The sequence below is a fragment of the Leptopilina boulardi genome, unplaced genomic scaffold (genome assembly GCF_019393585.1).
Source record: "Leptopilina boulardi isolate dan_hultmark-lab unplaced genomic scaffold, ZJU_Lbou_2.1 LbouV2_229, whole genome shotgun sequence".
In the NCBI taxonomy this organism is placed as follows: domain Eukaryota; kingdom Metazoa; phylum Arthropoda; class Insecta; order Hymenoptera; family Figitidae; genus Leptopilina; species Leptopilina boulardi.
In genome coordinates, this window is record NW_026137784.1 from 1,224,512 (window position 1) to 1,250,394 (window position 25,883).

General features: G+C 23.6%; 5 protein-coding genes across 7 annotated transcripts; 2 read left to right on the forward strand and 3 right to left on the reverse strand.

The window, feature by feature from the left end:
- Positions 1-744: 744 nt before the first annotated feature.
- Positions 745-3,937, reverse strand: LOC127280033 (nucleolar MIF4G domain-containing protein 1 homolog). Its single transcript, XM_051302761.1, has 8 exons — positions 3,456-3,937; positions 2,769-3,367; positions 2,406-2,693; positions 2,127-2,314; positions 1,881-2,056; positions 1,472-1,821; positions 1,283-1,414; positions 745-1,198 (listed from the first exon to the last, which is right to left on the reverse strand). Exons 1-8 carry the CDS (start codon positions 3,868-3,870, stop codon positions 908-910), a joined length of 2,439 nt encoding a protein of 812 aa, XP_051158718.1. The 5' UTR covers positions 3,871-3,937; the 3' UTR covers positions 745-907.
- Positions 3,938-4,884: 947 nt separating this feature from the next.
- Positions 4,885-9,521, forward strand: LOC127280034 (NADH-ubiquinone oxidoreductase 75 kDa subunit, mitochondrial). 3 transcript variants are annotated; one of them, XM_051302763.1, is made up of 11 exons: positions 4,885-5,090; positions 5,168-5,334; positions 5,478-5,585; positions 6,872-7,237; positions 7,308-7,529; positions 7,597-7,732; positions 7,804-8,156; positions 8,226-8,411; positions 8,508-8,873; positions 8,965-9,099; positions 9,200-9,521. In XM_051302763.1, the coding sequence occupies exons 2-11, from the start codon at positions 5,173-5,175 to the stop codon at positions 9,347-9,349; spliced, it is 2,184 nt and encodes a 727-aa protein (XP_051158720.1). In that variant the 5' UTR covers positions 4,885-5,090; positions 5,168-5,172; the 3' UTR covers positions 9,350-9,521. The 3 variants fall into 3 exon arrangements, with proteins under 3 accessions (XP_051158720.1, XP_051158719.1, XP_051158721.1); XM_051302762.1 differs by having other exon boundaries at positions 4,885-5,063; XM_051302764.1 differs by having other exon boundaries at positions 4,913-4,953.
- Positions 9,522-9,812: 291 nt separating this feature from the next.
- On the reverse strand, positions 9,813-13,862 carry LOC127280032 (general vesicular transport factor p115). Its single transcript, XM_051302760.1, has 12 exons — positions 13,686-13,862; positions 13,161-13,389; positions 12,821-13,077; positions 12,541-12,742; positions 12,299-12,450; positions 11,992-12,182; positions 11,719-11,891; positions 11,217-11,644; positions 10,857-11,037; positions 10,592-10,779; positions 10,131-10,514; positions 9,813-10,061 (listed from the first exon to the last, which is right to left on the reverse strand). Exons 1-12 carry the CDS (start codon positions 13,761-13,763, stop codon positions 9,999-10,001), a joined length of 2,526 nt encoding a protein of 841 aa, XP_051158717.1. The 5' UTR covers positions 13,764-13,862; the 3' UTR covers positions 9,813-9,998.
- A 256-nt stretch (positions 13,863-14,118) lies between these two features.
- LOC127280044 (protein charybde-like) lies at positions 14,119-21,567 on the forward strand. The gene is made up of 6 exons (XM_051302775.1): positions 14,119-14,273; positions 14,585-14,765; positions 17,875-18,379; positions 18,760-18,943; positions 19,365-19,520; positions 19,720-21,567. Exons 3-6 carry the CDS (start codon positions 18,331-18,333, stop codon positions 19,805-19,807), a joined length of 477 nt encoding a protein of 158 aa, XP_051158732.1. The 5' UTR covers positions 14,119-14,273; positions 14,585-14,765; positions 17,875-18,330; the 3' UTR covers positions 19,808-21,567.
- Positions 21,568-23,989: 2,422 nt separating this feature from the next.
- LOC127280038 (uncharacterized) lies at positions 23,990-25,726 on the reverse strand. Its single transcript, XM_051302770.1, has 4 exons — positions 25,559-25,726; positions 25,341-25,484; positions 25,062-25,229; positions 23,990-24,403 (listed from the first exon to the last, which is right to left on the reverse strand). The coding sequence occupies exons 1-4, from the start codon at positions 25,643-25,645 to the stop codon at positions 24,140-24,142; spliced, it is 663 nt and encodes a 220-aa protein (XP_051158727.1). The 5' UTR covers positions 25,646-25,726; the 3' UTR covers positions 23,990-24,139.
- Between the last annotated feature and the right edge of the window lie 157 nt (positions 25,727-25,883).

Sequence of the window (25,883 nt, forward strand, 5' to 3'; positions counted from 1 at the left end):
AAAAGTCATTTCCAAGGTACGTCGGGAGTCACCAACAGATGGCGCCACTAATTTTCTATTAATTTAATTTTATTATTGTAAACAATTACTTTTTGACGTTTTATATTATTTACATTATTAAAATTAATCTTTTATATTAAATAAACAATTGAATTGTTGGATATTCGAGTAAATAAAGATTAAAACTTGCAGAAATACGATAAAAATTCAAATTTAAAAGTTTTCTGCATATAAAATAACGAGAAATTATTATTAAATAAATAAAAATATATAATGCGAAAACTAATTCTAACATTAAATTAGTTTTGTTTTCAAATTAGAAAAATAAATTTTAATTTTATTATAAAAAACGGAGATTAAATGAAAAAAAAGTTGAGTTATTAATTAAAATACTAATTTACATAATTTAAGAAGGGTTATTATTAATGCTAATACCTTAATTATTATACTAGTGACATTTTGTTTATTGCCTCGTTAAAGAACAATATATGCCTAATATTTTATTTTTTTTAAGAAAGAACATAAAAAAATAAGTTATTTTATTTTATTAAAGATATTTTTCTGTGTAAAAACAAATTTTAAAATAAATAAAATTTTGAAAATTTAATTTTCATTTTCTAGATAATATTTTTAAGTAATGATAAATTTAGATTAATGGAAATTTAATTAATTTCACAATATAATTATTGTTTTATTGATTTTTATAGAAAATATTTGTAAAAAAAAAGAAAAGCTGTTTAACTATTATTTTTTTTTCGAATGAGTATATTTTTAATTCTGTACAACAAATTTTTAATATTCTGACATTAGTAACAACAGTCGCTTTAATCTTGAGAATATATATATATATATATATATATATTTTTGCAGAATGAAATTCAATTTTCATTTTTAATAATAATAATAATTAAAAAACTGTCCGTGAACCTCGTGTTGTCAATATTCTGTCAATTAATTCACTTCTTTTTTTAATAAGTGATGATTTATCATTTTCAATTAAACCCTCATCAATATTTTTCACAACAAATTGATTTATAAACAATCTTAATGCTTCTCTAAAATTATTTAAATTTTCCGATTTTGTTATACGTTCAAATACAGCTAAACTTGTTTCCAAATTTTCATACATTAAAATTCCAAGTATTATTTGTCGAAGTAGTTTCATTTTTGATTTATCTAATTCATCCAATTGTATTACCTGTAAAAATTATTTAAAAAAAAAATTAGTGTTTTAATTTATTATTAAATATATATATTTTTGGAAATGAATTTTCTTTTTCACCTTCATTGTAGAAATTGATAAACCTCTTTGTAAAAATAAATGTGTTAAAAATAATGCTAAATTCTTTAATTGACGATTATTAAAATTATTCAATGTTTTCAATTTATCCCAAAGAGTATATTGTATCGTCATCTAAAAAAAGAAAGATATTATTTTTTTCATAAAAAAAAGGGATAATATTATATTTACCTGATATTTTCTGTCGTAGTCGCAAAATTTTTGCGCAAGTACAGCATAATAGGGATTAAAATTATTTTCCTGTAAACAACAATTCATAAGAACGTGAATAATTTCCTTTTCCTGTCCATCTTTTAAATTAAGACGTTGTAATTTTTCAAAAGCGTCAAGATAATCTTCGGCTGTCATTAAAATACAAAAAATATTTCTCCTTGTATCTGTATTCATTCGTTGTTTACGCGCTAATTCCAAAAGTTTTTCACTATATTCCCCTTTATTATTTTGTTGTTTTTCTAATTTTGTTGTTATTTTATTTCCTGTCCATGCTGCTCCAACTATCCACCATTTCCCCCTTTCGTCAGCTAGAGAAATAAAAATAAATAATAATTTATATTTAAAAAAAAAAATTATTAATACCCACCCTTAAGTAGATCGTCCAAAGTTATATTAAGCTGTGAAATGCTGTTTCCTTTACGAATTAATGTTTTAATGAGTTTTTTCATATGCTCCATAACAGAAGGATCGTATTGTGGAATTTTATTAATATTATTATTTTTAATAGCCAGTAAAATATCTAACATAAATTTCACTCTCGAGCTAAAAATAAAAAGGAAGAAATAAAAAAACAAAAAATTGAAAATAAATTAAAAAATAATTTTTTACTCACTTTACATATTTCATGTCTGATGCTTTTTGTTGTAATTTTATAATTAATTCCTTTAATGCAATTGGATCATCTTTTCTCAAAAGAAATCCCACACTTTTTAAAATTGATAAAATTAAATCAATTTCTTTTTCACTAAATTTCTCGGATAATTTTTCCAGAATATCATAAATTAATTTTGATCCACATACCTAATTTTTTTTTTGATATTAATCTTTAATTATTATTTTTTTTATTAATTTATTAATATATTAGAATTTAAAAATAAAGTTTTATACTCACTTTAAAATTATATAAATGTGAGAGCATTAAAATTAAATTATCCAATTCTTTATTTTCAACAATTAATAATTCAACGTCAATTGTTTCATAAATTCGTTTAACAAGTGTTAATAAAAATTGTGAACCAACTTCAGAATCAACATTTGCATGAAGAACGGCAATTAACATTATATGTTCAATAATTAAACGATCTGGCGTCATTGTTGTTAGTACAAGTGCTTCGAAAATTAATTTTGTCAACATTTCATTCATATCGTTACGACTATTTCGTTGATATAATTCCTCAATCTGTATTAATTGAAAAAATAGGATAAAGAAAAAAACAAAATTTAGTTGTAATTTTAAATAAAAAAAAAACTTTACCTGCGAAGATATCGTGTGCATATTTCTGTCTGTTAATCGATTTAAAGGACCTTTTAATTGTCTTTTTAATTGAATTAATTTTTCATTTTGTGAATCTTTTTCGAGATTTTTAGCTCGTACTGCTGGTGGTATATAACGATTTAAAAGAATATTACCATCTTTATCTCTAGTTCTTCCATAAATGTCTTCCCAAACTTTTGGATTTTCTTCTTTTGTTGAATCACAACTTTCATCTAATTCATCTAATTCATCTGATTCATTTGACATTAAACTATTGTTTATTTCTGTCTCAATTTCCTCATCACTTGTATCATTTAAATTCATCATATCTTCATCTTCATTATCAGAAAAATCAGAATCATTTTCTAATTCATTTATTTTTTTCTTTTCAATTTCATCACTATCTGAAGAAAAATTCTCAATTGATTCTAAATCTTCAAAATCATTTTCATCTTCTTTTTTCTTTTTCTTTGGTAAATTTTTTTCAGTAGCAACATAAAAATCCTCTTCAAAATCTAAATCAATATCATTTCCAATTAATTGTTTTTCAGTTTCAGCAACAATTTTTCTTTTTTCTTCATCGCACATATCCAAAATATCTAAATTAATTCATTTTTGTCAAGAAAAAGAATAAAAATTTATTTAAAAAAAAAGAATATACAAAATATTGATAGAAAAAAAGGATACAATCAACACCATCAGATATAAATGATTTTGGAAGATTTTTATTTTTTCTTTTATTCATTTTTAAAAATTTCTCTGCCTGTTTAATTGTCCTGTCATCATCAATTGCAGCTTCAATTAATTGTTTCTTTTTATGTTTCATCATTTCTATTTTTAATTTGTTTTCCTGTTTTTTTTCTAATTCATGTTTTTTTGTCAATTTATCGTGAACATGAATTTTCTTTAATTTTATTTTATTTGTTTCAATATTAATTAATTTCTTATTTTCTATATTGTCTTTTATCTTGCCTTTATTTTGATTAAACAATTGTCGACTTTGCTTCTTTTGTTGACGTTTTTCTTTTCTTTTTTCCTTTCTTGTTTTTTGTAACGGTTTTTTTTGTTTTTTCTCCTTTTTTCTTGATTTTGCAGCGCACATTTTTATTATTTTTTGAAAATTTTATTTTTTGGAAAGTAAGGTTAAAAAAAACACACGTGTTTACATTTATAAACCATGAACTATATAAATATTTGAAATTATATGCAATGAGGGATCAGAGTTGCCAATGAACCTACCTAAACGCTACTGCGCTTGCGTTACGACAACTCTCTTATAGGTCGAAAAAAGCGCGTTTATATAAAATGCTTAATAATAAGAAAACGTTAATAGAGCAATATAAAACTATTTTCACTATTGAATTTATTTTTTTTTTGTTAATTATATTGCTTCTTAATAAAAAAATATTAATTTACTTAATGTACTTCAGTATGTAAAAATAATAATAATTATAATATTAATAATTTTATTATATTTATATCATTATTGTTATTATTTTTTATAAAATATATAATCTATTATTATTATTATTAATTTAATATTTATTAATTAATTATGTAATATATTATTTATTTTTATTATTATCATTAAATTGTTATTAATTAATTATCAATGATATATACATAGATATTTTTTGAAAACTTTAGCGAAATTTTTTTGTACTTTTTTATATAAGGAAAATTTGAATTGGGAAAAAAGTACAAAAAAAAATTCGATTTATTTTTTTGAAATATATAGATGTAATACATTCATAGATATTTAATAATAATTTATTGAAAATAATGATGATAATAATAATAGATTATGAATATTTTATTTAAAAAATAATTACAATAATGATATAAATATAATAAAATTATTATTATTATATACTTAAGTATATTAAGGAAATTAGTATTTTTTTTATTAGGAAGCAATATAATTAACAAAAAAAAAATTCAATAGTGAAAATATTTTTATATTGCTTTATTAAAGTTTTCTTATTATTAAGCATTTTATATAAGCGCGCTTTTTTCGACCTATAAGAGAGTTGTCTTAGCACAAGCGCAGTAGCGTTTAGGTAGGGTCATTGGCAGGGATATGAAACAAGCATAAAAAGTGCTTCCGACATCTGGTGATGGAAAAATAAACTAAAAAAAAAAATATCAGTTCTTCATCATATTAAAATCTTGCTTAAAAAAAAAAGTAAATATAGTCGATTATTTAATTAAAGATTTTCATAATTGCAATTTTGTGCAATTTTGTGCAATAGTTGCATTTTTAATTTTGTAATTTGATAATAACGTAGTTTGCAGGTACATTAGATTTGTTTACCGCTTTTTGTAGGTTATAATCATCGTGTCTTTTATTTTATACATTTTATTATATAACAAAAAAGTTGAGAATATTGTATTTGCAGAAAAAATGTTGAGATTACCATTGGTCCGGGTGGCCGGACTGTCAAGTGGAAGATTTGGTGGTACAAATTTTCATACAACTGTCAATACACAGCAAAGTCAGGATCTTGTTGAAGTTTTTATTGATGACATTCCTGTTCAGGTACCACCTGGAACGACAGTTCTACAGGTAAATAATAATTATTATTATTCAATGTTTTCTCTTTTTTGCTTAACAAAAATATTTAATTTAACTTTAAGTTTGTACCTTCGTTAATGAAACAATTTTTTTTTTGTTTATTATTATTAATAGTAAAATTTTGTTAATGTTAGGCAGCGGCAAAAATAGGAGTTGAAATTCCTCGTTTTTGTTATCATGAACGTTTGGCAGTTGCTGGCAATTGTAGAATGTGTCTCGTTGAAATTGAAAAGCAAATGAAGGTACGATTTGGAAAGTATACAATTTTTTTTTTCTAATTTAAAGAATACACTGTGTCTATTTAGCCCGCTAACGGGAGAAATGCAAGATTTTGGCTATTTAGCCCGCTTATTTTTAAAAAATCATCAAAATGAGAACTATTTAGTTTGCAGTAAGTAGGATTTAAAATATTTTTTATTTTTCTTATTTATTTATTCAAGAATAATAAAATATATTTTATTATATAAAATGTATATTAACTGCAATTAAAAATAAGGCAATCGTTTATTTAAATATATTAATGTGATTTAATACAAAGTTTATTTGCTCCAAAATAAATTGTTTTGGTAGGGTTGTTTAATTTACTTAATTATTTAATTAAAGTTGTGGTAAAAAAAACAATTTTTTGTTTAAACCAAATTTATTGTAAGAAAACTATTTAACTACAGGTACATTTATTTTCTAATAAATTATTAGAAAATAGTTTATGGAATTATTTTCTATTGAAAATTTAAATTTCCAAATAAAAATTAAATTTTGAAATACAATTAAAATTCTTATATTTTATAAATACGTATGGGGCATTCCACGGGAAATTTTCATTCAAAATTTTTTTTGTCCGAATCATTTTTTTTCGTAATCTATATGAAAAATAAGAAAATACGTATTTTTTTATTTTTTTATTTGATGAAAATGAAGGATAAAAGGATAAAACTGAAGTTACCAACGTTGATTCAATGAAAAAAATAAAAGTTAAGGATTCTAATTCCCATCAAAGAAATTTTTTATTTTTCAACCCTCCATAAACTATTCTCTAATAATTTATTAAAAAATAAATATACCTGTAGTTAAACAGTTTTCTTACAATAAATTTGGTTTAAACAAAAAATTGTTTCTTTACCACAACTTTAATTAAATAATTAATTAAATTAAATAATATAATATATTTTAAATAAACAACCCTACCAAAACAATTTATTTTGGAGCAAATAAACTTTGTATTAAATCACATTAATATATTTAAATAAACGATTGCCTTATTTTTAATTGCACTTAATATACATTTTATATAATAAAATATATTTTATTATTCTAGAATAAATAAATAAAAATAAAAAATATTTTAAATCCTACTTACTGCAAACTAAATAGTTCTCATTTTGATGATTTTTTAAAAATAAGCGGGCTAAATAGCCAAAATCTTGCATTTCTCCCGCTAGCGGGCTAAATAATCTATCACCACTATTCCTCCCGTTAGCGGGCTAAATAGACACAGCGTTAAAGAATAATTATAATTTTATTAATTTAGCCAGTTGCGGCGTGCGCAATGCCAGTAATGAAAGGTTGGCGTGTAAAAACAAATTCAGATCTTACGAGAAAAGCCCGTGAGGGTGTAATGGAATTTTTATTAGTAAATCATCCGCTCGATTGTCCAATTTGTGATCAAGGTGGCGAATGTGATCTTCAGGATCAAAGTATGGCTTTTGGTAGCGATAGAAGTCGTTTTGTTGATATTAATTTCAGTGGTAAACGTGCTGTTGAGGATAAGGATATTGGCCCTTTAATTAAAACAGTTATGACACGTTGTATACATTGTACACGTTGTATTCGATTTGCTTCTGAAGTTGCTGGCATTGATGATTTAGGTACTACTGGTCGTGGTAGTGATATGCAGGTAAAAAAAAAATTTCCTTTCTCTCTATGAAGAATTTTCATTGAAAATTTAAATTACTATTATTTTACAGGTAGGAACGTATGTTGAAAAAATGTTTCTTTCCGAAATGTCTGGCAATATAATTGATCTTTGTCCGGTTGGTGCATTAACAAGTAAACCATACGCTTTTGTTGCACGACCATGGGAAAATCGAAGAACTGACAGTATTGATGTTCATGACGCTGTGGGAAGCAATATTGTTGTCACTCATCGAACTGGAGAAGTTCTTCGTATTCTTCCCCGTGAAAATGAGGTATTAGAATAATATTTTTATTTCTATATATTTGTATTGTATTTAAAAATTTATAATTAATTTTCAGCAAGTAAATGAAGAATGGATATCGGATAAAGTAAGATTTTCCTATGATGGTCTTAAGCGACAGAGACTTTTAACGCCAATGATGAAAATTGATGGAAAATTACAAAATACTGAATGGGAAGATGCTCTTGTTTCTGGTAATAAATTTATCGATTTTTTTAAATTCAAATTATTAAAAAATTGTGCTTAAATTTTTTTTATTATTTAGTTTCAAGAGCTTTACAAGATTTACCGGCAAATAAATGTGCGGCTATTGCTGGTAAAATGGCAGATGCTGAATCATTAATGGCAATGAAAGATTTAATAAATAAACTTGGCAGTGAATTATTAGCAACTGAACAAAATTTTCCTAAAGAAGGTTCAGGTATTGATTTACGTAGTAATTATTTATTGAACAATAAAATACACAATTTGGAGGATGCTGATGTTATTTTATTAATTGGCACTAATCCAAGATATGAAGCGCCATTAATTAATACACGTTTAAGAAAAGGTTATATTCATGGTGAACAAACAATTGCTCTTATTGGACCAAAAGTTGATTTAACGTACAATTATGAGGTTTGTTTAATTTAATATTTCTTAAATGTTAATAATTTATTTATTAAATGATAATTTTTTTTTTTTTAGCATCTAGGACAGTCACTAAAAATAATAAATGAGCTAAAGAGCGGCACTCATGATTTTAGTAAAATTCTTTTGAATGCAAAGAAGCCTATGATTATATTAGGAGCAAATCAATTGGATCGTAAGGATGGAGCTAAAATTCTTGCTGAAGTACAAGAATTGGCCAAAATTGTGGGAGACAAAGGAACAGTTAGTAAAATAATTATTAATTAAATAATTAATACAGAATAGTAATAAAAATAATCTTTTTCTTCATTTGGGCTAATTAAATAAATTTTGATTTAGATCTCTTCGGATTGGAAAGTACTTAATGTGCTTCAAACAAATGCATCGCAAGTTGGCGCTTTGGATCTTGGTTATGGATCGACAATTGAAGAATTGGAGAAAGCAGAACCGCGTTGTATTTTCTTATTGGGCGCTGACGATTGTAATGTGACAAAGGAAAATTTTGGTAAATCCTATATTGTTTATATTGGAAGTCATGGCGATAAAGGAGCAACAATGGCTGATGTTGTACTTCCTGCTGCTGCTTATACTGAAAAAAATGCAAGTTTCGTAAATACTGAAGGTCGTTCACAGGAAACTAATGCAGCAATTACACCACCTGGAATGGCTCGTCCCGATTGGAAAATAATTCGTGCACTTTCAGAAGTATAATTTAATATTTCAATTTTTAATTTCAAAAAGATTTTAATTTCGTTCTTATTTTCTTTTTTTTCAATATTTCTTTTTTTTTTTACAGATCTCTGGAAATTGTTTACCATATGATACTCTAGCGGAATTACGCTCTAGAATTCAAGAAGTTGCACCGCATTTATCGCGATACGGTGACGTTGAATCGGCGAATTTTACAAATTTAGCATTACAACTCGCAATGGTTAGTAAACAATTTTATTTATTAACAAAAAAAAACATAAAATTACTAAATAATTCCCTTTTTTTTGGAATAATAATAAATAAAACTATTTATGCTACAGAAAACTGGTGGTGCATTGCTGCCAGATCCAGTGGAAGTGAGACAGAAGACATTAGATCAATTTTTCATGACAGACGCAATATCGAGAGCATCGCCAACAATGTCAAAATGTGTGCAAGCTGCATTAAAACAACGTCAATCACAAGTGTAAAATTATTATTTATTGCTTTATAAACGATCAATGTATATAGATGAGTTTTTTTTTGTTTTTTTAATTTATAGCTGAAAATTTGTTTACATAAGACTTATATATAATTATAATTAGTAAATGAAAGATCAAGTAGCTCAAGAAATTGATTAAAAAAATAAATCTATGGAAATTTTTCAAATGTAGAAAAAATCTATATATAAAAAAAAAGTTCCCAATTACTAAATATTACACTATTTAAAAAATAAATTAATCTATAGATTTTAATTATAAATGAAATGAAAATTCATAAAACTTTATATACCAATTCATTTATATTTAAAAAAAAAAAAAATTATTATTATATTCATTCATCTGTATGATATTTTTGAAAATTCTTTTTTTAGAAAATTAGAAGAAACAATTGTTAAAAAATAAATTATCTCTTTAATAAATACGTATATCTAATTGAGAGATTTTTCATCAATTATTCATTTTTTAAATTATATAAATTGTATTTTTATTTTATAAATATAATATACACTATTTTCAAAAAAAGAAAAGAAAATTAACAACTTTCAACTTGGAATAATAGAAAAAAGGATAAAAATTTTCTTTTTGGTTGACATCGAATATTAATTAATTTGAAGAATTTAGTTTCTTTTTATTAAAATTAATTACTCGATTCTGGTTGATCGTCAGTATCTAAATCGCCAGAACTTTCATCAGAATCAACCTGAAAATTAATATTCTTTATTTAATAATTATTATTATTAATTAATAATTAATTTATTAAAATAATTACCTTTTCACCCAATGATAAAAGTCTTTCTTTATACAATGTAATTTTATTATCTTGATCCGAAAGAAGTTCCAATAAATCTTCTTGATCTTTTCTTAATTTCTCAAGATCCGCTGTTCTTTGTTTAATTATTTCTTCAAGTTTAATTTGATTAGAATCATTATTTTTACATTCATCTTGATTTATTTTCAATGTGAATTCTGATAATCGATTTTCTAATTCTTTTATTTGTGCTTTATATTTTTCCAATTCTTCATTCTCTGTCTCAATGTGATTAGAAGAAACATTAGTTTCTTTTCCATTTGAAAAATTAGTTTGTGCTGCACGTAAAACTAAATTTTGATCTTTCAAATGACTCATTTGCATTTCAAGTTCCTGTACTTGAATCTAAATATAAAATTTTTATTTAATTATTTAACAATCAGTTTTATTTTAAATTAAATTTTTGTAAAAAAATTACTTACCTCTAGTTCATGTTTTCCTTTTAATAGAATTTCATTTGTTTTATTAAGATTTTGAATTTGACTATCTTGTTCTCTTATTAAATCTTTATATTGTGAAACTAATGCTGAATCTGATGGTGAAATTGTTGAAATTTGATCTAAAGAACCATGTGAATTACTTCCATCGAGAACAGATTTTAAGACGTTAGCTAAAAATTAAAATATTGTAAAAATCATTTAGAATTTGATTTTTTTTTCTCTTATTAAATAATAATTATGCTATTACCTTCCAAGTTTTTAAGTAATCTACAAAATTCATGATCTAAATAAAGTTCAGAAGAATTTTTCGCCGACGATTGGGGATGTTTTAAACTTCTTGAATAGACTTCGTGTCTTGATATTCCTCCAATTGCATTTTGAAATTTTTCCAATCCTATTCTATTTTCCACTAAACTGCAAAGTTTTTCCTATAATAATAAAAATAATTTTGCACAATAAAATTAATAATTGAAAATAGAAAAAATAATTTACATTTTAAAAAAAAATTTTTCTTTTTATTTAAAATTAGGAAAATGTTTCGATTTTAAAAAAAAAATTTTCTTTTTATTTAAAATTAGGAAAATGTTTCGATTTTAAAAAAAAATACCTTGGTGTAATTTGGAACGCTGTCATCATTAAAATGAACGCAAATACCAATAAGAAAAGCGCACATATTTTGCAAAAGACACTCTTGTAAATCATCATTATTTTCTTGCGATGATAATAATGCAGTAAGATAGGCAATTGAATTTTCAATTGTTAAAAATGTTTTAACAGCCGGTGCACTATATGATGTCCATGTGCATAATAAAATTAAAAGTCCCAATTTTGATTGTATTTTATTACTCTGTTGTAGAAGCATAACACATTGTTGCATTAATTTAACTGGTGGTTTTCCAATATTTGTCGCTAAAAGAACTTTTAATAATTGCTCCTTTTGCATTGAATTGTCTATTAAAGCGTGTGATAATAAAACAGCTGAGAACCAATTTGACAATGGATCAGTTGAAAAAAGACCACCGCATATTAATTGACCTAGAAAATTTTTAATATAATAATAAAAAAAAAATAATAATAATTTTCGATTTTAATTAAAATAAATTTATTACCTGTTGTTAAAGATGGCGTTTCATTGCCTTGAGGTAAAAATGTTTGTACGAGCTGAGCTTGTCCCGGTCCATTTTTATAGAGAAAACATTGAAAACAATAAAGTACGGCACATCTTAATAAAAATGGTTGTTTTTCATTTACCATTGACATTAAAAGTACTACTATGGCTGGTCTGAAATTAAAACATTATTTAAAAATTCATTTTTTATAGTTTTTGTAATAATTATTAATTTTGCTTATAATTTTTCATTGAAAAAATAAAATTCAATTACTTGGGAGGTGAACTGGGAGCCATGACATTTGCGAGAAATTCTTGATTAATTTGATTTCCCCTAATAACTTCTGCGACTGCACATAATGATTCGGTTAAAACATCAGCTGGCACTCCACTTGACATTAAAATATCACAAAGTGCTTGCAATAATTTACATGCTTCCATATTTCGTTGACAAGCCGCCACTGACTGAATATTTTAATTTTCATTTAAATTTATAATATGAAATATAAAAAATCTATAATTAGTAAAAAAAAAAAAGAAAGCTAAATTGTTCTTGAAAAAATAAAAATTTATCTTATTACTTGAGCTGGACCATTTGGTGCAACTAAAGCGCGTATAACTTGAACCATACAATGAAGATTTGAAACTTTTTGTGGACTCCAACTTGCCAATGGATTATCATCAATTTCCGGTGGCATTTCAAATAATGGTTTTAATCTTTGAATATAACTTCCTAAAGTAAATAAATAATTTTTTCAATTAATGGGAAAATTAAAAGGAAATAAAATTAAAAAATTGTTTTTTAGAAAAAAGTGTTTCCAACCTTCTTTAAAAAAATTTTGATTACTCGAATTTCCACGTAAGAGATTTAACATTAATAATAAACAATCCTCAACAACAATTCCACCTTCAGCACCTTCTTCTTGATAAATAACGTCAAATATTCGATCAAATGCATTTTCAAAAGCAACAATTTTTTGTATATTTGCATTTCCCTTCGTTAATTGTATTAATATTAATAATACCTGAGAATATTTAACATGAACATTTAAATTTAATTATTATTATTAATATTTTAAATATGAAAGATTTTTTTTACATACGTCATTTCTAATAACTTCTCTACTGTCAGCGAGTAAATCCATTAATTTCGAAACACCCATTGGACTAATCAATATTATTTCTTGAATATTTTTTGGTTTATTTATAAGTAAATGGGATAATAATTTTAATGCCGGATAACGTACTTTAAAATCAAATTCTTCAAGAAAACTTAATATTAAACCCACACTGTCTTGTTGTTTAATAAATATTTCTGTAAATTGTTCTCCAATTTTATTTCTTGGTCCATATTTTTCAACTGAAAAAAGAAATGCATAATATTTTTTTTTTATTTTGAAAAAAATTCTAGTAAAATAGGATTTATTTAAAAAAAAAATGTACCTTCTTCATCAAATGTTTCAGGATGAGTTATATTACAAAGTGTTTCTAAAGCAAGACCAGTTATTTCACAGTCAGTTTTATCCATTTCTAAAACTTGTCTTAATGCATCCATGCCTTGTGCTCCAACTTCTAGTCGATAACTTCGCGAAAGTGCTTTAAGGCCACGACATGCATCTCTTCTATCATCCAATAATGTTGATGATTGAAGTCTTTCAACCATTCTTTCCACCTAAAGAATTAAAAAAAAAAAATTACATTTATAAAATATCATTTAATTAATTACAATTCAATGAAATCTTTAATACAAAAAAAAAATCTTCACTTGACAGCTGTTTAATATTATTTCATGTCACAACAAATAAAAAATAATTATAAAAACAAAAATTTTAACAAAGGATAATTGTTCTATTTTTCTATACTTTCATTTGTTATTAATCTTATAAAAAATGAAAAGATTTTTTTGACACTTTCTGTCAATAGAGCGGTATTTGTGTGGAAATAAAAAAAAACAAATCAAAAACTTACCGTATCTGCTCCAGAAGGCTCATTTTCTGGCAGAGGAGCACCAAGAACTGATTTTATACTACTTTTAAAGTATTCCATGACATTTATTAATTATTTTACAATATGAAAACGATGAAAAGAATAACATTACACGTCACTTGACAGGGCGCTGCCATTTTTCTTTTTATAAAAAGTCAAAAATCAATTTTAAACGTTTTCAAGTTCTGACATCTATCAATGAGAAATAGTAATAATTTATTGTTACCACATGAGTGACACTGTTGATAACAATTCTGTTTGAAAGATGGCGCCACTTTAAACATCCATCAATTTTAACGGTTGCTGTCGTAGTTATTCACCCCCACACTTGTTTAAAGTAAAATCGAGCAATTCTATTGGTTGTTAGTGTGTCACGTGATATAAAACAATTGTGCATATGAATTCTATTGGTTCTTATGTAAAATTTGTGTATTTGTATTGGTAACACTGTATTAGTGCTGGAACGCTCGAGGACGCTGTATAAATTTTATAAGTCTAATTTGTTTTATCGCCAAAAAAAAATCTATTATTCTTCTCATATGAAATTAGTGTGCATCAAAAGATTAAAAGGTATTTAAATATATTTACGAAAATGTCAATATTTATATATTATTATAAAAATCACTGAGATAATTTTATCTGGTACACGCCGTGCAAACATAACCTTAAATTAAAAACAGTTTTTTAGCGTCGTTACGTGGCGTTTCTAATTTCATAATATTCCATTATTTGCATATTTTATTATAAAAATCACTAATTTTGTCTGGTACATGCTGTGAAAACATAACCTTAAATTAAAAACAGTTTTTTTTAGCGTCGTTACATGGCGTTTCTAATCTCATAATTATTCAATCTTTTTTTGCATTTTCCTTCAATTTTAGCAAAACGACGTTCGGATTTCAATAAAACTTATTGAAAGTACATTCATCGTTGAACAATATATATATATATTAATCCATCAATGAATAAAATGAGCTATCGTTTATTATTGAGAAGAGATGATTTGAGACTGCGGGTGAAATAATAATAAATGAGATTTATCAAAGATGGCAGAAAAAAAAGGTAAAGAATTTTATTTGATAATTCAATTTTTAAATTATTTGTCAAAAATTGCATTTTTGATAAATTCGCAATTTAGAGGTTATGTTTTTATAAAATTTTGTCTGTATTTTACAAAATCAAAAAAAAAGACATATTTTAAAATGTCTTCTTTTATCTTTTAATGCGAGAGACATTTAATTCTCTGCGTCATATATTTATAGAAAAAAAAACTATTGAAAAAAGCACTTTTTTTTCGAAATTAATATATTTCCGCACTATATCATTACAGTATAAACTTGTCGCAAGTTTGATGCAAATTTTCGTGCTACCTGAAAAGTGTATTGTTGTTAGACCCCTCCAGTTGAAAGGGTCAGAAACATTGGCGTAGGAATAAAATTTTTCATTTCTTTTTTCTTTTTGTAAAGGGAGAAATTTTTGAAAAATATTGGTAGGGTTTTTTTTTATGTTTTTATAAAAGGATATTTCAGTTATTTATTTTTTTTTTTTGAAGAAAAAGGGGATATAACAAAATAATTTTTCTTATTGTACAATAAACTTGTGGAAAGTGCTCTTTCGCGTTACTAGTTAAGAGAGAGAGAGAGAGAAAGAGAAAGAAAGAGAGAAACGAAACAGAGAGAAAGGGACTTGTCAGGAGCGTCGAATATAAATTGAAAGAAAAGTTATAAAAAAAAACAATTTAAATTATTTTTTTTTAAAAGTATAAACATTTCTAAATTTGAATTATAATTTAATTTGATAAAGAAAAAAATTGATCTATTTTAATAATAATTATTTATAATAATAATACAATTTTTTTTAGATTTTTTGTCAAAATAACCGAAATTTCACTAAATTATTTATTTATTAATTAAGCTTCAGCATTTCGGCCCAGAAGTGGACTTGGTTTAAAAAAAAAAAAAATTACGAAATTTCACTAAATTATATTAAATAATTATTAGTCTTTGACTATTTTTATTTTTATAAATTAATTTTTTTCTTAAAAAATTATAAACTTATAATAATAAAATATTTATAACAATAATTAAATTATTGTAAAATATAAAAAATTATTATATCTTGAATTTATATTGCAAAGCAGTTAAATTATATATATATGTATACTTTTCTATCGTGATTATAAATTTTTATTTTATTCTACTTTTATTTTGTGTGAGAGAGAAGTTTATAAAGGCATAAGGCGCAGAGATTTACACACAATAGATCCAGTACTGATGGTTGGGAGAAAAATCGTATACACCGAGTTTGCTGGTAAAATTGGTGGGGATAAAGAGGACGCTGCTTGGTAACAAAGAAAAAATTGACACTCCCTTTTATAACGTTATTAATTCTAAAAAAAAAAATTAACTACTTGTTGAAGAAATTTTATATTTTATTCTTTATTCTCTAAATGTCAAATTAGTCAAAATTAAAAATAAATTACTATTCGCATAATAAACGAAAAATAAATCGTTGTTGCTAATTGAAATTTTTTTTTTTAAATTATTTAATAAAAAAAAATAATTTTTTTAAAAAAAATCTTTCTCTTAAAAATAGAAAATAATTGCAAATGCAAACATAAAATTAAAAAAAATAATAAAAGGAGATAATAATAGATTTGATAAAGATATATGTGAAAATTTGTTTTCAATTGCTACTGAAAAACAATAGATATCACTTTAAATTTAAAGGCTTTTTCTTTGTCATGCACTTTTAGAGGTAGTGTGTATATATATGTATACGTGACTGTACGCAAGTAAAGACCTTACCCCAAACTGGTTCGATGATGCAACTACTACTATTATATACACACGATATTAAAATCTGACGAAATATAAAAATAAATTTTAATACAAAATTTTTTCACAAAATTTAGACATTTTAGTAATTTATTTATTCAATTTATTGACAAAAAAAAAAAAAAATGAGTCATTAAAAAAAGAAAGAAAAAAATCATCTTTATTTCAAAATAGATATATATGTATACACAATGGAATTGTAATTTTTTTTTTTTTTTAAATAAACACTAGAAATTATTAGTCAGATAATTTATTTATATTCACTTAAACAGGTGAAATCGATAATTTGTACTTATGCACATCACACAGGTAGCATTCGATATTTTGCAACAAATTTGCGACAAAATTATGATTATTATTATTATTGTTATTATTATAATTGCAAAAACATAATTAATACTGAGAAAATGATTGAATTTTTTTTTTCGTCATTATTAACATTTTTATAACACTAAAATATTTAATTTTTAAATCCCTTTTGATGAAGGATTTATTATTATTATTATTAATTTTACTCATTTTTTTTACACATTTTTGATAAATATATTTTTAATTTATTATTATTATTATTATTATTATTATTATTATTATTGCAAAAACACAATTAATACTGAGAAAATTATTTAATTTTTTTTCGTCATTATTAACAATTTTATAACACAAAAATATTTAATTTTTAAATCCCTTTTGATGAAGGATTTATTATTATTATTAATTTTACTTATTTTTTTTTACACATTTTTGATAAATATATTTTTAATTTATTATTATTATTATTATTATTATTACAAAACACAATTAATACTGAGAAAATTATTGAATTTTTTTTCCTCATTATTAACATTTTTATAACACTAAAATAATTAATTTTTAAATCCCTTTTGATGAAGGATTTATTATTATTATTATTATTATTATTATTATTATATTATTATTGTTATAGAATTTATAAGAAAAGAATAAATATTTTATTAAATATAAACCAAGATCTTGAATGAAGAAAATTTTTTTAGAAACGATTCTTTTAGTAAAATTATATTTTTGGAGTATGACAACAAAGAAATTGGAAATTTTGTAATTTTATTTTAATTTCTTTTTAATATCGTAAATTTTTTTTTTTTATATATAGTTACATATAGTATGTTAAATTATAATTAAATTTATTTCAAATGTTTAAATATATCTATTGTATTTAAATTAACAATCTATTTATTGACATTATTGAAAAAATCTTAAAAACTTTAGTTTGTAATTTTTGTGCCCTAGAAGGTAACAAAAAATACTTCAGTTTTTTTTTTTAAATAAATAAATAAAAAAAAATTTTTTTTTTTTAGAAAAACATTATAAAGCAGAGAGTTTATCAGGTCGGAGCACGCTTATGTCAAAAGCAGTGCGCGAGATCATGATGAAAAACAAAGCCCGAGTTTAGTCGAATATTATCGAAAATTTGCGAAGCTACAACCGGTGTTGCTAGGCGGATTGGTAGGGATAGAGCCGGTACAAAAGTCGCGTCATCGGTGCCGGGTGGCTTAGTGTCAGTCAGGCTTTAGTTCATTGCTGGACGGTTTTGTTCATAAAAATTTGCCCGGAATAAAAAGAATTGTAATTTTTTTTTTGCAATTTAAATTACTCGAAAAGAACAAAAAGCCGGCTTAACTAAAAAAAATTGAAACGAATTAAATTACTATTTTTTTAATAGTTTTTCGACGAATAGTGCAAAAAAAAAAAAACAGTGAAGTTTATTTTTTTATCATCCTTTGTTTGAAAAAGAAAAAAAAATTTCCACACTCATGGAGGTTCTACCTTGTCCTGTCAATGTCAACTTCAGCAACAATAGAGGTGAGTTTCATCATTGTCATTGTGACTAATTTCAATCGATTACAATTTTTTTTTTTTAAATTTTAAATTGCGATTTTTAATTTTAATTATTCTTTAGTTTTTTTTTTTTTTGAAATTTTGAATGAATAATCGGAAATGGGTAAAATTTCTAATTGTAAATAGTAGTATAGTAATAGAAAGTAACTTTCTTTAGAAAGTGTTATTATTGAAATTAGTATTTTTCTATTATAGTTTTTGACAAAAAGATTTTTCTTTTTTTTTTTTTTTTGGAGTAATTTAAAAAAAGAATATTTTAAAAAATACTTTTTAAAAATTGCAATTGAATTCCTTTTTTTGTATTTGTTAAAAATTGCTTTATTTTGTTCTCTTTGTCATTGCAGCTGAAACCGTAACAGATGAACTGGACGGTGCCTCTCAAGCTCTGGCAAAACGACTGGAAGCCGAATTGAGAGCAGCGAAACATGCTCAACTAGCTTGTGGTGAAGTTCTATTACCAGCGGATCTCCTTCCTAGAATAGCTAAAGATGTTTTAATCATGGCCGAAAATGAACCCTGCGGTCTCAGGTAATTTCTGTCACTTACGCAACAAGCCAAAAAAAAAAAAAGATCTAATTTTCACAAATTTTTCTTTTTTTATTATTGAAAGAACCCCAAGTGAAAATGTTTGAAAGTAGGTCAAGATTTTATTTTCGCCACAATGAATAAGAAAATTTTATAAAAGGATTTTCTTTTTCATTTTGAAAAAATATCAAATTCGAGAAGGTTGAAAAAAAAAATTTATCATGAGTAAATAAGTAGATGTATTGAAAAAAAAAAAGAAGAAAAGAAATGGATGAGTGGGAGGTTGTCGTGCGCTGACAGGTTTGAGCTTGCCGGCTTTTTGTCCTTGAGCTGCTAGTGATTCCACCTCTCTTTCTTTTCTCTCTCTCTCTCTCTCTCTCGCAGTGATTTTGTTAATTAAATTCGTTTATTTTTTCTTTTTTAGAGGATGCACAGTCTTTATTAATTTTGAGACTGACAACATGTGCCGAAGGCTCTCGAGGATTCAGTGTGATCCACATTCTGTTTCAACTTTTGAAATTTTTCTTACTCTCAAACAAGATCATACATCGTGGCATATATTAATTCCACAATTTTTAAAGTAAGTTTTATTATATGAAATTAGGTATTTATATCTGATTTTTCTATTTTAATTAATAGAAAATTAATTTTTTAAATTTACAATTTTGTTTCAAAATTAATTTTTTATTTCTATTTGCAATTGTTTTTGCAATCGGATAATTTAGAAAATAATTGCAAATTTTTTTTTTTTACTAATTTTCCTCTTTTTTTTTTTGCAGAAATCTAACTCGTGGAGGCACTATCATGATAAGCAGGGATTTTATATTGGAAAAAAAGAAACTCTACAGATCTCATCAAGACCAATGAAAAATTCAACTTTCTCTCGTCTAATTTTTTTTTTTCTCGATGTGTTGCGATTCTATTTTTTTTTTTTCGCCGATTATCACTTTTCGTTTTATAAAGGTGAGAGAGATTTACATATATATATATATATATATTATTAAACGAAAAAACAGGTCAAGAGAAAAAAAGAATATCGTATTATCTAGGCGTTAAAAAAAAAAAAAAAGAAGGAAAGATTTAGTCTTTTTTTGTGAATTACTTGCCTGGGTTTTATTTTTCTTTTTGAAGGGTGATAAAAAATTATTAAATCACCGCATAATATTAAGAGAGAAAGAGAGGAAAAAAAAGAAGTAAATTTATTGTGATAGTAAAGAAAAAACAAATTCTAGTAATGGTAGCTCTTCTGAGAAGAGATTTTTTTTTTTTTTTGTCTTCATTCGTGAAGATGTATCATCAAGACTTTAACAAATTTCACGTGATATGTAGTGGTAATTAGATGCGTAGATATTATAGTGATAAGTAGGTAGGTTTTTTTTTTGTCATTTAATTTTTACATATTGCCCACACTGACACGAGCGCTATTGTATAAGACAATCGTATCGACCATTCTTTTAATAATTGTAATAATAATAATGCAATTTTTGCCTTTATATACCTATATACATATAAATAACCATATCGACTCCGAATTCATTTTCTTGATTACATTTTGGAGTAATATCAAAGAAAAAAAATTTTCTTGCATAAAAGAAACGATTCGAAATTATATTTTTTTTTTAGTAATGGTTAATTTATATTCTTTTTTTTTTTGAATTGTCCGACATACACCGATCCACTGATTGTATTGTGATATATAATTTTTAAGTTAAAGCTGTCCAATTGATGTGCAGCTTTTTCAATAATAATTAAAAAAAAAATTTAACAACTTTTCTCGAAATAGAAACGAAAAAAGTTGATTTATCACTGGAAAAAAAAAATTTATTCTAAATTGTTAAATTTGGAATAAAAAAATTTTTTTTCAGTGTATATTTGAATGGAAAAAAAAGCTTGCACTCAAAATTGCCAGTTGGCTATGATGTGGGCGAGACGATTTTTTGCTAAATCAGGTCCACTTTATTCATGTGATCTTTATTGTGTTGAAAAAAAATAATAATATTGAGTTGAAGATAATTATTATATATAGTAAAAAAAAAAAATGAAAATAACAAGTTATAGTAGAGAACAATATATATTGAAATAAAAAAAAAGCGATAAAAAGCATATGTAATTTAATTTTTCACGTTTAACGAGATGATATTATATATCTTATTAAGATTTAAGAATATTAGAATTGATGAGTTATATATTGTAACTATATGCTTTCTTAATCCTTTTTTTCTCACTCTTTTTTTTTAAAGACCTGGAGTGTAGTAAAGAGCCATCTATATGTTTGTTACAACAAAAGAAAAATGTATAAATTTATTTGTGCGCAAAAGACATATTTATACATTATATGTATAAAAAAAGAAACCAAAGAGATGTTCTTTGATCTCAAAAAAGCGTTAACAAAGAAATCGTCTCCTAAAATGGTCGCTATATATATATATACTTGATACTACACATCATAATCGAGTTTTTTTTTCTCTCATTTATGTATAGAGATTTAAAATTGTCTCCATTATTTATTATCTTTACAAAAAGAAAAAACAATTTGCGTATTTCGTAAAAAAAAAAATAATGTGTTATTTCTAATTTGTAATATTTACAACAGAAGTGACAAATAAATGATTTATTAAAAAAAAAAATATCCAGTTTTATTATTCTCTCCTCAATTTTCGAAAAATATTAAAAAATAATTATACATTTTTTTTCTAACAAAAAAAAAAACTATTTTTTTACACTAATTTTCGATATATCTATTTCTAAAATTTAATTTTTGTTTTGTAAAAAATATTCGAAAAAATTCATTACAACTAAATTAGAAAATTTTACAATACTGTTTTTTAAATCACACGAAATAGAAATTTTTTTTTGTCATGCAGTTGGAATATTTATATAAGAAATAATAATAATTTTTTTTTTCACTTAAAAATTGATAATGGCACAAATTTAAAAATTATTTTAATTAAAAAATAATATATTAATATAATTTTTTTTATATTTTCAGAAATTTTATTGCAACAGAGCAGAAGATATGGAAAAATTCTTTAAAAGTAAAAAACTTCCCGTTTGACGTTCAAAGGAAAAAAAAAATGAAGAAGCGGCATTATTTTTCTTTTTTTGGCAAAAATGAATTTTCGTTATTCTGGATAAAAAGGTTGAAAGAAGTTCTTCTTTTAAAATTTTATAAATAAGTGAGTACATATTATCAATTTGCTTTTCTTAATTTTTTTTTTTAAACTAAGAATCATTTTTTTTCTGATAAAGAAAACTGAATTAATCGTTTTTACAATTTCGGTGATAAAAAAAAAAAGTTGCAATTAATTTTTATACAAAGATTCTATTTTTTGTATTTTAAAATATAAATTTGCAAAATATGAAAATATTGTTAATTTGAAAATTAAAATGAAAGTGAATTTTATCACTAACATTATAGGAGAGCTTTAATTTTCACCCCAAGAAATTGCGAAAAGGGTACACAACGATTTTCAAATGACCAATATAATATTCTTGTACTCAAGAGTCCGCAAAACCGGTTGGACTACCGGTTTCTTGTTGATTGGACCGATGGTTAAATTTACTGGTTTATATAGGCAGAATATTATTTTTTTTTCTATAACTATATAAAAAAAAAATTATATTCAAAAAATACAAAATTAAAAAAAATAAAACAAGAAGAAAATTCTTATAATTATAAATTTAGAATATTTTATCTTTTATTTTTATTTAAGATAGTGTTTCTTATTTTAAGAATATTTTATTAATTTTAATAGATTTTATTCTTAAAATGGGAATAAATTTTCTTTTTTTTTTGTAATTGCATTTTAGTATTCTGAAAATTTTATTGCCAGTTTCGGTAGATATATTCGTTGACATTATCTTATATTATATATGTGTTGCGTAGGTATTATGCTGATAAGAATTCTGATATGAGAAAATAGCTATATATATTAATTTCATGCACGTTTATAACAATGCTTTACATTGATATAAATAAAAAAAAGAATAATTGTATTTAGATAATACAATTATAAGGATTCTCCAATAATATGAGTTTTTCAAATAAGTGAATTCATTTTATTCAAACTTTACTAATACAGAGAAAAAGAAATATTTTTTTTTTTCAAAATTTAATAACAATTTCATTTTTTTTAAACGATATGAAAAAATTTAATCTTCTAAAATAAATATAAAATTTGTATAAAACTTGAAATTATTTTTTAAAAAAATATATATATATACATATTTATCAAAGTTCTAATATTTTTTTAAATTTTACATTTGTTTAAATAATAAAAAAAAAATTTTATAAACAAATTAAAAATTTATGTCGATGTAATATTATAAATTTGGGGATTTTTTAATATTATTCTAAATTCTCCATTATTAGTATTTATCAAAAATAAAATTTTCGGCAAGTTATTTAAATTAAATTTTTATTTATTTTCATCTATTTAAACAAGTGTAGATGATTAAAAATATATCATTAGAATTTCGATAAAAAAATGTGTATTTTTAAAACAGTAATTTATAGTTTTACTTTGTTAGAATTTTTGTTCTCTAATTTTTTAAAAAGCTTTTTTTTCATATTAGCGCTAAAAAAATGTAATTTATAATAATTTTTCCATTGTCTGTGATGAAAATTAACAAAAAAAAAAAAAAAGTTTGAATAAAATTGAGGCAACGAAAGGAAAAACTTTTGTATCCTTAAGGAGGCAAAAAGAAAAAATTTTTATTTATTCGTACGAAAAAAAATTAAGATATATTTGAATTAAATAAAAAATTCTATTTTTCGAAGCGATAAAAATAACTATTTTATTTGACAAAAAAAAAGCAAACATTTATTTAGCTCTTGAGTAAATATATTTTTTCTTTTTGGTGAATACTTATGAATATAAAAAGAATTATAAAATTAGATAAAATAAAATAGAAATCGAATATTAAAAATAAACCAAGGAAATAATTAGAAAATTATAATTTACTAAAGTACATAAAAAAAATAATTATATTGTAATAATTATTATAAAATTATAATTATTACAGTATATAATTAAAAAAAAGATAAAATAAACTTTTTTTTTGATTTTATTTTTATTGTTTCTGTAAATTTTACACAATTCAGTTTTCAATTTTTGTTGGGGAGAAATTCTTATAATGATATATATTTTAAAAAAATATTATTGTTTACTTATAAACAATTTTTTATTTTTTAGATATTTATCCCATTGATGGTTTTGCTGGTTGTGCAGGTTTTGGTGATTTAGGTTTAGTTGGTTCTGTAGGTGTTGTTGGTAATTTAGGTAGCGATAATTTACATTTTTTCCCTGGTTTTGTTACGGTAAAATTCATTGTTACATAAGGATTTAATTTTGCTTGAAGAGTTGCAATCTCAACTGTTATATTAAATGTATTGCATGGTGTTGGTTCTCTCAGTAAATAATATGATGTCCGACTTACTTTTAGAGGCATTGGTCGTTTACCCTGAAAAAAAGAACCAAAAATAATCTAAAGTAAAATTTATTAATAATTGTTTTGAAACTCCTAAAAAAAATTTACTCTTAAATCAAAAAAATTTACGCTTTGAAAACGAAAAAAAAATTTTTTTAAAGAATTTCCAGAAAATATATAATGATTGCCTTGTGTATTGATTGTCACAATCAACAACGTGTGATTTTCATTGTTTTAGAGAAATTTTTTTTTTTTTTAAATTAGTTATAAAAACGTAGATTACTGTATTATAATATATTTTTAATTACGTTTTTATAACTAATGAAAGTGATACGGATTTGTGCAATTTTGCACGTATTCTATTTGTATAGTGACGTGTGATAATATTACATGCGTCATTATCAATGACTATATTTGGTCAAATATGACTAATTGTTTATATTTTTTTTTATTTTTTTCTTATTTTTTTATTTTAGAAGACAAATATTTTTCTCCTCTATTTAATTTATTATTAAATGATAAATTAATAATTCGATTTAATGAAATAATAATCAATTATAATAATTATTATAACAATTATTATTATTAATAATCATAATAATTGTTTTAGTTTTTAATTATTATTATTATTATTTTATTTTATTAATTTAATTATTATTTAATTTTTAATATTGTTTTTATAATAACAAACCATTGCTTCTTTGCATGGTAGTCCCACTGGAAGAATGTAAGATGCCAAAATAGTTGTTAATTGATAAAATGATTCTAAACCATTGCTTAAATCGTGCATGCTACAGAGGTCTAAATCGATAAGAGGTTCAGGAACCGGTTTTAATGGATCTTGAATATAATAGAAAGCCTAAAAAAGGAAAATGTATAAAAATTGCAAATTATTTTTTTTCGGAAATTATATAATTATTAAATTTATAATATTCTGTCTAATATTTAACGATATATTATATATACTCACCCGAATACCTGGAGTTGATTTAAATCTTTGGTAAACAACAGAATGATCAGGAAATATTCCTTGATTAAGCATAACAAAATTAAAGTTATTAGATAAGTCTGTCATTTCTATGGATCCTGTATATTTAACGCAAGTTGGACATAGCTAAAAAAGAAATTGGTAAAAAAAAGTAGAAAACCATTTTTTTATTATTTTTTTTTTTTTTTTTTTGAGCTTACTTTATTTGGAGCGGGCAAGTTTGGTTCCCCGCATGTTAAAGCAGTAATTGAAAAGATTAAGAAAAAAGTATAAATTTGGTACAACATGTTGAATACAACAAGCTTACAATACTATTTGAATATATTTTTTGCAAAACGAGCTTTATAATGTCTAATTTAAAGTATAAAAAATACCAGTCTTATTATATTATTTTTTTTTTATCAATATACAACTTCAACTTTTTTTGAAGGTCAACCACGCTAATATGATAACAATTTTTTTTTTTTAAATTTTTATTATTACACTCGAAAAATTTATATATAATTATGAAATTTTAATAAATGT

What these genes read in the sequence shown, in the direction of transcription:
- LOC127280032 (XM_051302760.1), bottom strand. Translation starts at nt 13,763, where the DNA reads ATGGAATACTTTAAAAGTAGTATAAAATCAGTTCTTGGTGCTCCTCTG. An exon ending in TGAAACATTTGATGAAGAAG is followed by an intron (nt 13,078 to 13,160) that starts GTACATTTTTTT and finishes TTCTTTTTTCAG; the next exon opens with TTGAAAAATATGGACCAAGA. An exon ending in GCTCCCAGTTCACCTCCCAA is followed by an intron (nt 11,892 to 11,991) that starts GTAATTGAATTT and finishes TTTTAATTTCAG; the next exon opens with ACCAGCCATAGTAGTACTTT.
- LOC127280034 (XM_051302763.1), top strand. Translation starts at nt 5,173, where the DNA reads ATGTTGAGATTACCATTGGTCCGGGTGGCCGGACTGTCAAGTGGAAGA. An exon ending in TTGTGGGAGACAAAGGAACA is followed by an intron (nt 8,412 to 8,507) that starts GTTAGTAAAATA and finishes ATTTTGATTTAG; the next exon opens with ATCTCTTCGGATTGGAAAGT. An exon ending in TAGCATTACAACTCGCAATG is followed by an intron (nt 9,100 to 9,199) that starts GTTAGTAAACAA and finishes TTTATGCTACAG; the next exon opens with AAAACTGGTGGTGCATTGCT.
- LOC127280044 (XM_051302775.1), top strand. Translation starts at nt 18,331, where the DNA reads ATGGAGGTTCTACCTTGTCCTGTCAATGTCAACTTCAGCAACAATAGA. An exon ending in AATGAACCCTGCGGTCTCAG is followed by an intron (nt 18,944 to 19,364) that starts GTAATTTCTGTC and finishes TTTCTTTTTTAG; the next exon opens with AGGATGCACAGTCTTTATTA. An exon ending in TTAATTCCACAATTTTTAAA is followed by an intron (nt 19,521 to 19,719) that starts GTAAGTTTTATT and finishes TTTTTTTTGCAG; the next exon opens with AAATCTAACTCGTGGAGGCA.
- LOC127280033 (XM_051302761.1), bottom strand. Translation starts at nt 3,870, where the DNA reads ATGTGCGCTGCAAAATCAAGAAAAAAGGAGAAAAAACAAAAAAAACCG. An exon ending in CACATTTATATAATTTTAAA is followed by an intron (nt 2,315 to 2,405) that starts GTGAGTATAAAA and finishes AAAAAAAATTAG; the next exon opens with GTATGTGGATCAAAATTAAT. An exon ending in TCAGACATGAAATATGTAAA is followed by an intron (nt 2,057 to 2,126) that starts GTGAGTAAAAAA and finishes TTTTATTTTTAG; the next exon opens with CTCGAGAGTGAAATTTATGT.
- LOC127280038 (XM_051302770.1), bottom strand. Translation starts at nt 25,645, where the DNA reads ATGTTGTACCAAATTTATACTTTTTTCTTAATCTTTTCAATTACTGCT. An exon ending in AATCAACTCCAGGTATTCGG is followed by an intron (nt 25,230 to 25,340) that starts GTGAGTATATAT and finishes TTCCTTTTTTAG; the next exon opens with GCTTTCTATTATATTCAAGA. An exon ending in TACCATGCAAAGAAGCAATG is followed by an intron (nt 24,404 to 25,061) that starts GTTTGTTATTAT and finishes TCTTTTTTTCAG; the next exon opens with GGTAAACGACCAATGCCTCT.